This window comes from Fundulus heteroclitus, unplaced genomic scaffold, assembly GCF_011125445.2.
Source record: "Fundulus heteroclitus isolate FHET01 unplaced genomic scaffold, MU-UCD_Fhet_4.1 scaffold_267, whole genome shotgun sequence".
Taxonomy (NCBI): Eukaryota; Metazoa; Chordata; class Actinopteri; order Cyprinodontiformes; family Fundulidae; genus Fundulus; species Fundulus heteroclitus.
This window is the reverse complement of record NW_023396677.1, coordinates 88784-103988: the sequence shown is the minus strand read 5'-3', so window position 1 is coordinate 103988 and position 15205 is coordinate 88784. Positions and strand designations below refer to the sequence as shown.

The window sequence follows — 15205 nt, the reverse complement described above, 5'->3', positions numbered from 1 at the left end:
TAATGAATTTAGCATTAATCAGTAAAGAAATAAAAAGATAAATTGTCGTCGCGATCACTGATACTGGGGGCTGCCATTTTTGCCCAAATATGGGCAAAAACGGCCGCCTGACATCACATCCTGTGACGTAACAATTCGTGAGCCGAGGGAAGTTCTCCGCTCTTTACAAGCAAATTCAATAGGAAGTATTCTACAAAGCTGCGATCAACAACAATTATTGCGGATTTCCAGAGGACTTCACCATTGAAATTCGCGAGAGCTATTGTTAAAGCAACAATGCCTACGTGCATGGCCATGTTCCAATACATCCGGTAAAAGTGAAAAAAACATAATTTTTTTTTTTCAAAAACATTTGTTTTTTTCAGTTTTCGGTTATGAGACGGAGGGATATTTCAGCTGGTGTCTGTAGTGCGGCAGTGTCACTTAGTTTCACTTTCAGAAACAAGCAAACAAAAAAAACTGCAACTCGCAACTCATTAAATTTACAAGCAAAAAAAGAAGCCCAAAGTTGCATAAAATAAGTGGGCTTTTCAACAGTAAGCACAGTTCGGTTATGCTGTTCTCTAGCATTCGTGGAATAACTGAAGGTGCAGGGGTAAAAAAAAAAACAGTTCTGAGGATGTTGCAGGGAAAAAAAGCATTATTGCAGTTAACACGCGTTAAAAAAGGCGCTGTTATGGTCTAACAAAGTTAATGCGTTAAAACTGACAGCCCTAATAACACAAAAATACAGAGATGGCAGCCGCAGCAGAAAGATTCAGCTCACATGGTGCCATTTTGGTCTCCTTGGCTCAAACTGGTATGGCTGGATTCCGTCCAAAGTCAGGATGCTATCAAGAAAGTCTTCTATATATTCCAAATCGCTATCAGATGATGATGATAAATGCATGGAACTCCCATCGCTGTCGCTAATTCACTCTCTATAGCGCGTAGTGATACACAACAAATAGACCCCCACTGTTTACAGTGGGGGTGGTGTGCTGCTGACCTTGACTCGGGACGTCGTGCGTCGGTGGGCGGAATACTTTGAAGACCTCCTTAATCCCACCAACACGTCTTCCATTGAGGAAGCAGAGCCTGAGGACTCTGGGTCAGGTTCTCCCATCTCTGGTGCTGAGGTTGCCGAGGTTGTTAAAAAGCTCCTCGGTGGCAAGGCCCCGGGGGTGGATGAGATTCGCCCGGAGTACCTTAAGGCTCTGGATGTTGTGGGGCTGTGTTGGTTAACGCGGCTCTGCAGCATTGCGTGGACATCGGGGGCAGTTCCCGTGGATTGGCAGACTGGGGTGGTGGTCCCCCTATTTAAAAAGGGGGACCGGAGGGTGTGTTCCAACTACAGAGGAATCACACTCTTAAGCCTCCCTGGTAAGGTCTATTCAGGGGTTCTGGAAAGGAGAGTCCGTCGGATAGTCGAATCTCAGATTCAGGAAGAGCAGTGTGGCAGTGTGGAACACTGGACCAGCTCTTTACCCTCAGCAGGATTCTTGAGGGGGCATGGGAGTTTGCCCAACCAGTCTACATGTGCTTTGTGGATCTGGAGAAGGCATTCGACCGTGTCCCCCGGGGGATCCTGTGGGGGGTACTCCGGGAGTATGGAGTACCGGACCCTTTAATAAGGGCTGTCAGGTCTCTGTACGACCGGTGTCAGAGTCTGGTCCGCATTGCCGGCAGTAAGTCGGACTCGTTTCCGGTGAGAGTTGGACTCCGCCAAGGTTGCCCTTTGTCACCGATTCTGTTCATAACTTTTATGGACAGAATTTCTAGGCGCAGCCAAGGTGTTGAGGGGATCCGTTTTGGTGGCCTTGGGATTGCGTCTCTGCTATTCGCGGATGACGTGGTCCTATTGGCTTCATCAGGGCGTGATCTACAGCTCTCACTGGAGCGGTTCGCAGCCGAGTGCGAAGCGGCCGGGATAAAAATCAGTGCCTCCAAATCCGAGACCATGGTCTTGAACTGGAAAAGGTGTGCCTAATCCCCAACCCGGAGAGTGCCTTCTCCGGGTTGGGGAGGATGTGCTGCCCCGAGTGGAGGAGTTCAAGTATCTTGGGGTCTTGTTCACGAATGAGGGGAAGATGGAGCGGGAGATCGACAGGCGGATTGGTGCAGCGTCTGCTGTGAAGCGGACGCTGTACCGATCCATTGTGGTGAAGAGAGAGCTGAGCCAAAATGCGAAGCTCTCGATTTACCGGTCGATCTACGTTCCTACCCTCATCTATGGTCACAAGCTTTGGGTCGTGACCGAAAGAACGAGATCCCGGATACAAGCGGCTGAAATGAGTTTTCTCCGTAGTGTGTCTGGGCTCTCCCTTAGAGATAGGGTGAGGAGCTCAGTCATCCGGGGAGGACTCAGAGTAGAGCCGCTGCTCCTCCACGTCGAGAGGAGCCAGTTGAGGTGGCTCGGGCATCTGGTCAGGATGCCTCCTGGACGCCTCCCTGGAGAGGTGTTCCGGGCACGTCCCACCGGGAGGAGGCCCAGGGGAAGACCCAGGACACGCTGGAGGGACTATGTCTCCCGGCTGGCCTGGGAACGCCTTGGGATTCCTCCTGAGGAGCTGGCCCAAGTGGCTGGGGAGAGGGACGTCTGGGCCTCCCTACTGAAGCTGCTACCCCCGCGACCCGACCCCGGATAAGCGGAAGAAGACGGACGGACGGAATTAATAGAATAGCCTATTTAGGTGGGAATGGTACACTAGTTACTCCTCAGGTTCCATTCTCTGTCTATATAGTCAATTGAGAGGCTGATGCAGGGCTGAGGTCTGAGGTTGTGGCGTGGGAAGACACAGACTGCAGCTCATTTTGCAATGATTCCCTGCACTCGTTGCTCAATTTAGGGAGCGCTGTTAGAGAAAAACTTGCGCCCCGGAACTTTATATCGCGGATCAAGAGTGGCGAGTAATTGTTTGAAGCCAGGTTTTTTTAACCTGACCCTAACCAGATGGATTTCGCTCCGCCTAGCTTCACTCACATCCATCTGGGACATCTCCCATTGAGAGTGATTTCTTGGACCCATTTTATTGTCCAGCCAATCAGGACGCAGGGCTGGAGTTTCATAGATGTGACGTAGTGGAGAAGCGACCGTGAGACTGTTTTGATTCAGACAACAATGGTGGCTCGCATCGAGGAAGCAAGCGTTAACATTGATGCTGCTATTTCTTCCATGTTGTCCAATCTACCTAATATTGCTTCAATAAAAGAGCCATTCCTATGGATCAGTCCGAGATGGCTGAGTGGAGCTAGGCTGAGCGAAATACATCTGGCTAGGGTCAGGTTAAGGTTTTTCAGCTGCAGACAACAGCAGCATATCCATCACTATGAAGCATGTTACAGCATGTGTGATGTCCTTATGCCGCTTGGACGCTTTTTCATTTTATCACAAAGAAGGGAGCCCAGTTTAGCTGCTATACCTGCTTTGTTTTGGAAGAAGTTCCAGAAGACTCCTAAGAAGACGTGGAGTTGCGCGGGGCTGACAGCTCGCACTGCTGCAGGTGTGAGCGGCTTACGTGATGAAACAAGTTGGTTGTGTTACCAGACTTTGTTTTTACCGGCTCCTTGCAAATTTTACAAATCACTGTGGTTTATTTCTGTCAGACTGGTGAACTAGTAAAACCCCGTTTTGGGACAATTTCCTCCGCCACTCCTTGCTGCAACATATTCACTTGCAGTGTGTTGTGGTTTGAGAGGGCGGCGCTTTGTGACGGCGTGTCTGGGTCCGCGATTACGATTGTTCGAGAGGAAGTAGTGACTGTAGCATCAACTAATACGATAGGCTGAAAGGAAGGAAAACTCTATCGATTTTTTTATCTACCCTTTTTTTTCCTATCGCGCCACACGACTATCGATCGATATATATTGTTATTGAATTATCGTCCAGCCCTAATATATACACTCACCGGCCACTTTATTAGGTACACCTGTCCAACTGCTCGTTAACACTTAATTTCTAAGCAGCCAATCACATGGCGGCAACTCAGTGCATTTAGGCATGTAGACATGGTCAAGAGAATCTCCTGCAGTTCAAACCGAGCATCAGTATGGGGAAGAAAGGTGATTTGAGTGACTTTGAACGTGGCATGATTATTGGTGCCAGAAGGGCTGGTCTGAGTATTTCAGAAACTGCTAATCTACTGGGATTTTCACGCACAACCATCTCTAGGGTTTACAGAGAATGGTCCGAAAAAGAAAAAACATCCAGTGAGTGGCAGTTCTGTGGGCGGAAATGCCTTGTTGATGCCAGAGGTCAGAGGAGAATGGCCAGACTGGTTCGAGCTGATAGAAGGGCAACAGTGACTCAAATAACCACCCGTTACAACCAAGGTGGGCAGAAGAGCATCTCTGAACACACAGTACGTCGAACTTTGAGGCAGATGGGCTACAGCAGCAGAAGACCACATCGGGTGCCACTCCTTTCAGCTAAGAACAGGAAACTGAGGCTACAATTTGCACAGGCTCATTGAAATTGGACAATAGAAGATTGGAAAAATGTTGCCTGGTCTGATGAGTCTCGATTTCTGCTGCAACAGTCGGATGGTAGGGTCAGAATTTGGCGTCTACAACATGAAAGCATGGATCCATCCTGCCTTGTATCAACGGTTCAGGCCGGTGGTGGTGGTGTCATGGTGTGGGGAATATTTTCTTGGCACTCTTTGGGCCCCTTGGTACCAATTGAGCATCGTTGCAACGCCACAGCCTACCTGAGTATTGTTGCTGACCATGTCCATCCCTTTATGACCACAATGTACCCAACCCATGATGGCTACTTTCAGCAGGATAATGCGCCATGTCATAAAGCTGGAATCATCTTAGACTGGTTTCTTGAACATGACAATGAGTTCGCTGTACTCAAATGGCCTCCACAGTCACCAGATCTCAATCCAATAGAGCATCTTTGGGATGTCTTGGAACGGGAGATTCGCATCATGGATGTGCAGCCGACAAATCTGTGGCAACTGTGTGATGCCATCATGTCAATATGGACCAAACTCCCTGAGGAATTCTTCCAGCACCTTGTTGAATCTATGCCACGAAGAATTGAGGCAGTTCTGAAGGCAAAAGGGGGTCCAACCCGTTACTAGCATGGGGTACCTAATAAAGTGGCCGGTGAGTGTATATACATACATGCATACATACATACATACATATATAATGTATTTGTGTGTATCTATTATTGAATTTGACCTAATTGAGACATGAGTAATGGCATGGCATTTTTATTTATATAGTGCATGTCATACCAAGAGGACACTCAGTGTGTTTTACATTAAGACAAAGTAATACAAACAAAATAAGACCCCCCCCCCCACCCAAAATAAATACTTAGCATGTAATAATAATGATTACTCGCCTTTTGGGTACAGTGTAGGACCTAGTAGGGACCCATAATCAGCCCACACAGGGTGCAGCTAGTGTGGGCCCCGTGTGGGAGAAATTTGGATTCCCCATGTAGGCTTTCAATGGGGCCCATGTGAAACCCACCCTCAGCCCATCTGGGCTGGCCCACATGGGGCCAACATGGAACCCCCACACCAAAATATCTGGGACCCAGCTGGGAAGACCAGTTGGGGCCCACTCACCAGCCCACATCCAACCCGCATGCACCCTGCATGGGTGTGTTGACAAGCTACTTGAAACCAGAGTGCTGGATGGACTCAGGAAGGTGAACTTTTTGTAGCTGCAGAAAGAATTTCTGGAGATGAGCGAAAATCAGAACAAACTGTATTTCCATCAGGATTCTGGAAACAACCACAGAGCTGTTTACTTGTTTCGAAGGTGAAATATTGAACGTAAATGTTGTGATTGCAGATTAAACAGAAGTAATTCTCCTCATATTTGGCAGTCTCAATATGTTGAAACAATAACAGAACATTTGTGTGTTTTTTTCTGTTTTAACCCACTAACTGAGAAAGAAAGTATCAATAATCCTCTGTCATTTCTTAACGAAAGTAAAAACATATATTTATATTAACAACATTACAAAATTATTACTGTTATTATTATTATTATTATTATTATTATTATATTAATCATAATAATAATAATAACAGTAACATTAATAATTTTGTATTGTTGATTAATTATTAATAAAAATATATGCATAAAAATAATATATAAAACATCTGTACTTCATCTCTCGTCGGTTATACTCCTGCGTCGATGCAGGAGTATAAATACGACCAAGGTACTTTTTATCAGTTTGATTAAACGGTATAATTCAACATAGAAAAAACAGAAAAACAATTCGTTTTCCCGTTTTGTGGTTTCTGCACATAAAACCAAAATCCATTAAACGGCTTGATTTTGGTTTTTTTTGTTTTCGCCCCCAAAACGGAAATACCATTAAATTTTCGGTTTCAGAAGTGGGCGTGGCTTTCAAGCCCGCCGGTCCGGTGCCCTTCAAAATAAAGGCATGGCATCGAGAAACTTTCGTTGTATTTTCTGCCCTCAACGAAACTTCTGTGTTTTAAATTAAAGCAGGTCTAATACATATATAAATATATACATATATTTAGATGTAATATATATTTATAATTTTTATAGCTACAGGGTTAACTCGGAATAAAGTCATCTATTCAGTGTCAGAGAGATTTAACAGGACAGGACAGACAGGTATTTTAAATGACCAGCAGATGTCGCTGTTCATTATGTGACAGTTCATCACCATATCCAGCGTAAACACCTCATAGTCAATAAATGGAACATTTATGAAACGGTGTGTTGTGTGTGGAACTTTATTTTTGTGGGGGAGAATTTTTTTAGATATATATCTGGTATCTGGGAAAACAGCCAATATAAACAGGAGGGAGGTAGAAAAAAATAATAGATCGATCTCTCTCTCTCTCTCTCTCTCTCTCTCTCTCTCTCTCTCTCTCTCTCTCTCTCTATATATATATATATATATATATATATATATATATATATATATATATATATATATATATATATATATATATTCACTTTGAATGTGGAATTCACTGTGCTTTAACACGTGAAATTATATAATTATCAAAGTGTGAAACTGCAAATATATCTTATATTCTAGGTTCTTCAAAGTAGCCACCTTTTGCTCTGATTACTGCTTCGCACACACTCTGCATTCTCTTGATGAGCTTCAAGATGTAGTCACCTGAAATGGTTTTCACTTCACAGGTGTCCACTGTCAGGTTTAATAAGTGGATTTCTTGCGTTATAAATGGCTTGGGACCCTTAGTTGTGTTGTGCAGAAGTCAGGTGGATACACAGCTGATAGTTCTACTGAATAGACTGTTAGCTGCTTTTTTTTCTTGCCATAATACAAATTCTAAGTAAAGAAAAACAATTGGCCATCATTACTTTAAGAAATTAAGGCCATTCAGTCTGAAAAATTGGGAAAACTTTGAAAGTGTCCACAAGTACAGTGGCAAAAACCATGAAGCACTAAAAAGAAACTGGCTGACATGAGGACCGCCCCAGGAAAGTAAGACCTAGAGTCACCTCTGCTGCGGAGGATAAGTTCATCAGAGTCACCAGCTTCAGAAATCACAGGTTAACAGCACCTCAGTTTAGAGAGGAGGTCAACGCCACACAGAGTTCTAGCAGCAGACACATCTCTAGAATAACTGTTAAGAGGAGACTGTGTGAATCAGACCTTCATGGTAAAATAGCTGCTTAGAAACCACTGCTAAGAACAGGCAACAAGCAGAAGACACTTGATTAGGCTAAAGAACACAATGAATGGGCATTAAACCAGAGGAAATCTGTGCTTTGGTCTGATGAGTCCAAATTTGAAATCTTTGGTTCCAACCATCGTGTCTTTTTACAACGGAGAAAAGGTGAACGGATGGACTCTATATGCCTGGTTCCCACCGTGAAGCATGGAGGAGAAAATGTGATGGTGTGGGGGTGCTTTGCTGGGTTAGGGGATTTATTCAAACTTAAAGGCATACTGAACCAGCCATGGCTACCACAGCATCTTGAGATATATATATATATATATATATATATATAGATATATATATATATATATATATATATTTCTCTTGCATATAATATCTATATATATATAATATATATATATATATATATATATTTCTTGCATATATTATATATATATTATATTTCTTGCATATAATTATATCTATTTCTTGCATTATATATATAGATATATATAATATATATATATATATATATATATATATCTATATATATATATATATATATATATTCGTTGCATATATATCTATATATATATATGTATCTATATCTATATTCTTTCTTGCATATATATATATATGGGTTCTATTAAGTATATATATAGTATATATATTTCTTGCATATATATATTATATATATATATATAGTATTATATTTCTTGCATATATATATATTATTTCTTGCCATATATTATATATAATTTCTTGCATATAATATATATTTCTGGCATATATATATATTTCTTGCATATAAGATATATAGTTTCTTGATATTTCTTGCATATATATATATATATTTCTTGCATATATATATATATTTCTTGCATATATATATATTTCTTGCATATATAGATATATATTTCTTGCATATATATATATATATATATATATATATATATTATTTCTTGCATATATATATATAGATTATAGTTTCTTGCATATATATATATATATATATTTCTTGCATATAGATATATTTCTTGCAATATATATATATATATATATATATGTATATAGATATCTAAAAAATTTGGTCTTGCATATATATATATAGTTCTTGCATATATATATATATATATATATATATTCATATATATATATATATATATATATTTCTTGGCATATTATATATATATATATATATTATTTCTTGCATATATATATATATATATATATATATTTCGTGCATATATATATATATATATATATATATATATTTCTTGCATATATATATATATATATATATATATTTCTTGCATATATATATATATATATTATATATTTCTTGCATATATATATATATATATATATATATATATATTTCTTGCATATATATATATATATATATATATATATTTCTTGCATATATATATATATATTTCTTGTATATATATATATATATATATATATTTCTTGCATATATATATATATATATATATATATTTCTTGCATATATATATATATATATATATATATATATATATATTAGGGCTGGGCAACGATTAAAATATTTAATCGCGATTAAATCGCCCTGATTAATCGCGATTAAATCGCGATTAATCGCATTGTATTTACAAACTCCAAGAATGAATTCAAAAGTAGTGTAAAGAGCACTTTTATTTTATGTTCTGCTGCCATAATGAACAAAGTGTTGTAAACATTTGTAGCACTTATTTTATACTGGATATTTTCAACCCATCTATTGAATTTAGTGCACTAGTTGATCTTTTCTTCATAAGAGAACAGCAAGCACTGCAGCCAAAATATGGCCTTTTTTGACCTGCTGTATATTAGCCAGTCCCTAAGCTTGATGTATCATGAAACTGTTGACCTTTTGGGTTTTGTGGTTTTTATTTTATTATTACAATTAAATAATAATAATAATAATAATAATAATAATGTTATGTTCAGTGTTTTTTCGCTAATCCACCTCTTATATATTTCAATCCTTATGTAATTTTGTCTGTGTTGTGTGCACCTGCCTGTTGCTTTAATCCTATAAATTTCCCCGTCGTGGGATAAAAAAAGGATTAGCTAATGTTATCTTATCTTAAATAACACTTTTTAATATATGTACTGGGTTCTTTCAAGGTCTTAATTACATAGGGTGACCAAACGTCCGTATTTCCCGGGACATGTCCGTATTTCACGTCCTGTCCCGGGCGTCCCGGGTTTTTTTTAGAAAGTGAGGAAATGTCCTGCTTTTTAAATTACCTTCATTGGACCATTGGATTGACAGGCACTAGGACACTGCGCACAGCGCTGCGTGTGACGTAATCCCTGAGCCGCGACGGTGCGGGCAGCCCTGTTCTTAATCAGAAGATAGATAGCGTGGATAACAATATCTATCGATCAATAGACGTGGGGCGTGATAGGAAAAAATAGGGTCGATAAAAAGTTCGATAGACAGTTTTACTTCCTTGCTACAGTCGGCACGCCGTCACAAAGCTCCGCCCTCTCAAACCACAACACAGAGCATGTGAATATGTAGCAGCAAGTAGCGGCGGAGGAAACGGTCCCAAAACGAGGTTTTACTAGTTCGCCAGCCTGATAGAAATAAACAACAGTGATTTGTAAAACTTGCAAGGAACCGGTAAAAACAGAGTCTGGTAACGCAACCCACCAGTATTCATCACGTAAGCCGCTCAGCCGCTCACACCCGCAGCAGCGCGAGCTGTGCGCCTCGTCGTCGTCGCGTTCTGTAACTTCTTCCAAAACAAAGCAGGTACAGCAGCTAAACTGGGCTCCCTTCTTTGTGATAAAATGACAAAGCGTCCAAGCGACATAACGCATGCAGTAACGTGCTTCATAGTGATGGATATGTCTGCTGTTCTCTGCAGCTGAAAAACCTGGCTTCAAACAATTACCTGCCACTCTTGATCCACGATATAAAGTTGTTATTTTTCTTTAAAAAAATCAGTTATGGTTAAAAAAGGTGGTTGAATAAAGATTTAATTGGAATTCTGTGTTTGTGTTCTTTAAATCAAATCATTTAGCAATATCACCCCCCCCCCCACCCCCCCCCCCCCCCCCCACCACGCCCGCTCAAAGGTGTCCTGGTTTTCCCAAATGAAAATATGGTCACCCTAAATTACATGTTATGTGTGGGCTCCAGTAACATCCATCCATCCATCCATCCATCCATCCATCCATCCATCCATCCACTGATCTACCTGGATGTTTCATGGAGGACTGAAACGCCTCAGTCAGAGATGTCTGTGGGTCTGTCGGGGCAATGAGAGAAGTTTCGTCTCCTCTCTCCGTTTCTGGGGCTCGACGTTTTCATGTTTTTTCACGTGCTTAGATAAATTTGTTGTGTTTCCACTGAAATGAACCGGCTTTTTACAAAACATACAGCTTGATTTCATTTACGGTATTAAAATAAAGCCAAACGTGCTACTTCCCCATTTCATGTTTTTTCGCTGCTGCGGTCTCTCTCAGCTGTTTGTTTGGTAAGTTTGTGTGAGCTGAGTGGGCTCGCCAGGCTGAGCCTGCGTGCTGATTGGCTGGCGCCGCTGAGCCATGTACGAGAGGGGAGGGGGAGCGGGAGAGTGCTGCCGTGAGAGCGCGCTGCAGTCAGCGCGCCTGCTGACTGACACTGACTGAAAGCATGTGAGCAACATGCGTTAATGCGCGATAAAATAAATATCGCCGTTAATAGTCTAATGAATTAACGCGAAATTAACGCGTTAACTTGCCCAGCCCTAATATATATATATATATATATATATATATATATATATATATATTTCTTGCTTATATATATATATATATATATATATATATTTCTTGCTTATAATATATATATATATATATTTCTTGCTTATATATATATATATATATATATATATATTTCTTGCTTATAATATATATATATATTTCTTGCTTATAATATATATATATATTTCTTGCTTATATATATATATATATATATATATATATATATATATATATATATATATATATATTTCTTGCTTATATATATATATATATATATATATATATATGTATATATATTTCTTGCTTATATATATATATATCTATATATATATATATATATATATATATATATATATATATATATATATATATATATATATATAAGCAAGAAAAAAAAGCAGCTAACAGTCTATTCAGTAGAACTGTCAGCTGTGTATCCACCTGACTTCTGCACAACACAACTGAGGGTCCCAAGCCATTTACAACGCAAGAAATCCACTTATTAAACCTGACAGTGGACACCTGTGAAGTGAAAACCATTTCAGGTGACTACATCTTGAAGCTCATCAAGAGAATACAGAGTGTGTGCGAAGCAGTAATCAGAGCAAAAGGTGGCTACTTTGAAGAACCTAGAATATAAGATATATTTGCAGTTTCACACTTTTTTGATAATTATATAATTCCACGTGTTAAGCACAGTGAATTCAACATTCAAAGTGAATATATATATATATATATATATATATATATATATATAGAATATATATTATTATATAATTAAATAGATTAATAATATGTATATATATTTAATATATAATATTATGTATATATTATATATATATAATATAATGTATATATATATATTATATGTATTATATATATTATATATATGTATATATTATATATATATAATATATATGTATTAATTCATATATATAATATATATGTATCATATGTTATTTATATTATATAATATAATCTATATATATTATATAAATATATATGTATATATATGTTATATATTATATATGTATTTACACCTCCTGCTTTTATTTAAAACACAGAAGTTTCGATAAGGGCAGAAAATACAACGAAAGTTTCTCCATGCCATGCTTTTATTTTGAAGGGCACCGGACTGGCGGGCTTGAAAGCAACGCCCACTTCTGAAACCGAAAATTGAATGGTATTTCCGTTTTGGGGGCGAAAACAAAAAAAACAAAATCAAGCCGTTTAATGGATTTTGGTTTTATGTGCAAAAACCACAAAAGGAGAAAACGGCCGTTTATCTGTTTTTTCTATGTTGAATTATACCGTTTAATCAAACTGATAAAAAGTACCTTGGTCAAATACCAGGAGATGAGTTTGTTATTACAGCGATACAGAAAATTGTTTAAAACATCTCACATGAAAACTCATCGTTTTAAACGGAGCCCCTAAAGGGACAGTTTTATTATCATCCAAGACAAAACTTACCAGCAGAAACACTGAAGCTGAAAACCAGCAGAGCCAACACTAGTGATGCAGTTGGAAGAGGAACCATTTCCTCTTTCACTTAATCGACGAGTTTAACGCTGAGTTCATTCAAATCCTTTGAGTTACAGAGTTGTACATTAAGAATAAACTCTTTTAGACGTCCGTTGCAGTTAGACCGAAACACCGACTCTAATTTAGGCAAACTAAGAATTTCTAGCCGAGTTGAGTTGAGGCGGTTGAATCGACGTCTCACTTCTCTTTGACGGATTCACGGAAGAAGGTGCTGAAGGTAGGACTAGTGTTGGGACCGGCAACGCTGATGCGTCGGCGCATGCGTTGTGCTCATGGCGTAAACCCGTGTTGATGCGCGCATAATATAAGAGTAGACGCGTCGTTGGGCGGGTTCTGCCTATGCTGCGATGCGTCAGAGCGTCCGCCATGTTAAATGTGGCAAATCTGCAGTTACTCAGTCACTTAAACAGTATCAGAGGGACTTTAATCTCAGAATATACTGTTTTCGTAATATTTTTATATTTGCAATATATTACAAGTTTATTTTAATAGCCCTCTAGCTTCATTCTCCTGAATTCATTCTCGTAAAGAATAAAAATAATTAAAATAATCTAACCTGGCCCTACTCCTTACTCCAGGAGTGAAATAATTCTGCAAACTGTGAACATTCTGGAAATGTTCCCTCTTAATTCTCATAATACGTTTTTATGACGTTTTTCTCATAACATTACCACTTTTATGTTTTTTTTTTTACTTTATTGTCCTAGGTCTTTTTTTTCTCATATTAGTAATTTTACCTCTTTAATACTCCCCCAAAAAGTCTGTTCCAAAAGTTTTACATGTGACACGGTTTTATGAAAATGGATCCTTATATATGCCACTCTGCAGCTTTAGTGTGTCCAGTTTTGCAACATGGTGCAGTCTTAGTTTATAGAAGGCAGATACAAGTAGTAAAAACAGCCCGAATACATTTCCATGCAGCACAGGAAGGAGGCATCTTCTCTGATCCACGTTCACTACAACAGAACTTAACTTTTTTCTGCCACACACAATATGGCGGTGACGTTGACGTGCGAACCTGCGCCCAACGACGCGTCTACGTATATGAGGTCTATGAATGCGCGTATCACTGTGGGAAAGTCACGTGACCAATACAGGACCTGTTTCGACGCGCCAAACAGTGTTTATAATGAAGGATATCTGTCAACGGGATGAATCGGGCTCTGGGCTTGGCGGGTGGCAGAGGAGAAGGAGAAGTTTGCCGAAGTAAGGAATTTTGCGCTCGAGTTCAACTGATCGATCGGCGATTGTTTGGCGAGTAATACATTGAATTTAAAGGTTTAAAGGTTTTGGCATAATCTGGAGATAAAATTGAAAGGGGATTAAATGCTGGTAAAAGGTCCCTTCAGGATGAAGAAGAAAGAGTTCAGACAAGAAAGAAAACAATAATGGAAGACTTTAAAGTATTATTGAAATTTAAGGCTGGACAGGATATGAGCGGAGTAAGTCCTATCACTTTGTCAATTGGATTAAAGAAAGTTGTTGGAGATGTAGAACTAGCTAAAGTCCAGAGGGATGGAAGCTTACTTATTATTTGTAAAAATGCTGAGCAAAAGAACAAGGCCCTAATAATACAAATGGTGTGTAAAAAGGAAGTGTTGGAAGGAAAGGTAGTTGGTAGTGATGGGTCCGTTGTTATGCCCAAAAGTGTTATGAGCAAGGAGCTGGACCCTAAGTGCAGAGAACCAGGCGTGGGGGAAAGGTGCAATTAACAGTTTATTTAGTCCTTAGGGAAGCAGGGAGAGGTGGTGTCTCTGGAAGCTGGGGCTGGTCGAGGAGGAAGGAAGGCTCACGAGAGTAGCAGCTGGAGATGTGGTAGGTGGGTGGTGGCTGGAGCGGAGCTGGATCCAACTAGCGGTGACCATCTGGCAGTGAGCACACAGGAAGACAGGCTTTAAATACTGCTCCAGATGAAGATCAGACTCAGGTGTGTGCAGCCAGCTCCTCCCCAAGCCACACCTATCCGAGAGAGAGAGCACACCTAACCACACCCACACAGTCACAAACACCACAGTACCCCCCCTCTAAACGACGCCTCCAGGCGTCTTTCCAGGCTTGTCAGGGAACTCCTGGTAGAAGTCATCCAATAACTGCTGACTAAGAATGAGACGACGGGAAATCCAGGACCGCTCCTCCGGACCGTAGCCCTTCCAGTCCACGAGGTACTGGAAACCACGACCCCGACGCCTCACATCCAAGATCTTGTGGACAATGAAGGCAGGATGGCCATCAATAGTCAGGGCGGGAGGAGGGGGTTC

General features: G+C 39.7%; 1 protein-coding gene across 1 annotated transcript in view; it reads right to left on the bottom strand.

The window, feature by feature from the left end:
- LOC118559308 (coxsackievirus and adenovirus receptor homolog) overlaps window positions 1-13116 on the bottom strand; it is a 41175-nt gene extending 28059 nt beyond the window's left edge. The window contains exon 1 of the mRNA XM_036129973.1: window positions 12876-13116. Coding sequence (XP_035985866.1) covers window positions 12876-12942 — 67 coding nt within the window. The 5' untranslated portion in view covers window positions 12943-13116. The remainder of the gene's footprint in view (window positions 1-12875) is intronic.
- Window positions 13117-15205: the final 2089 nt, after the last annotated feature.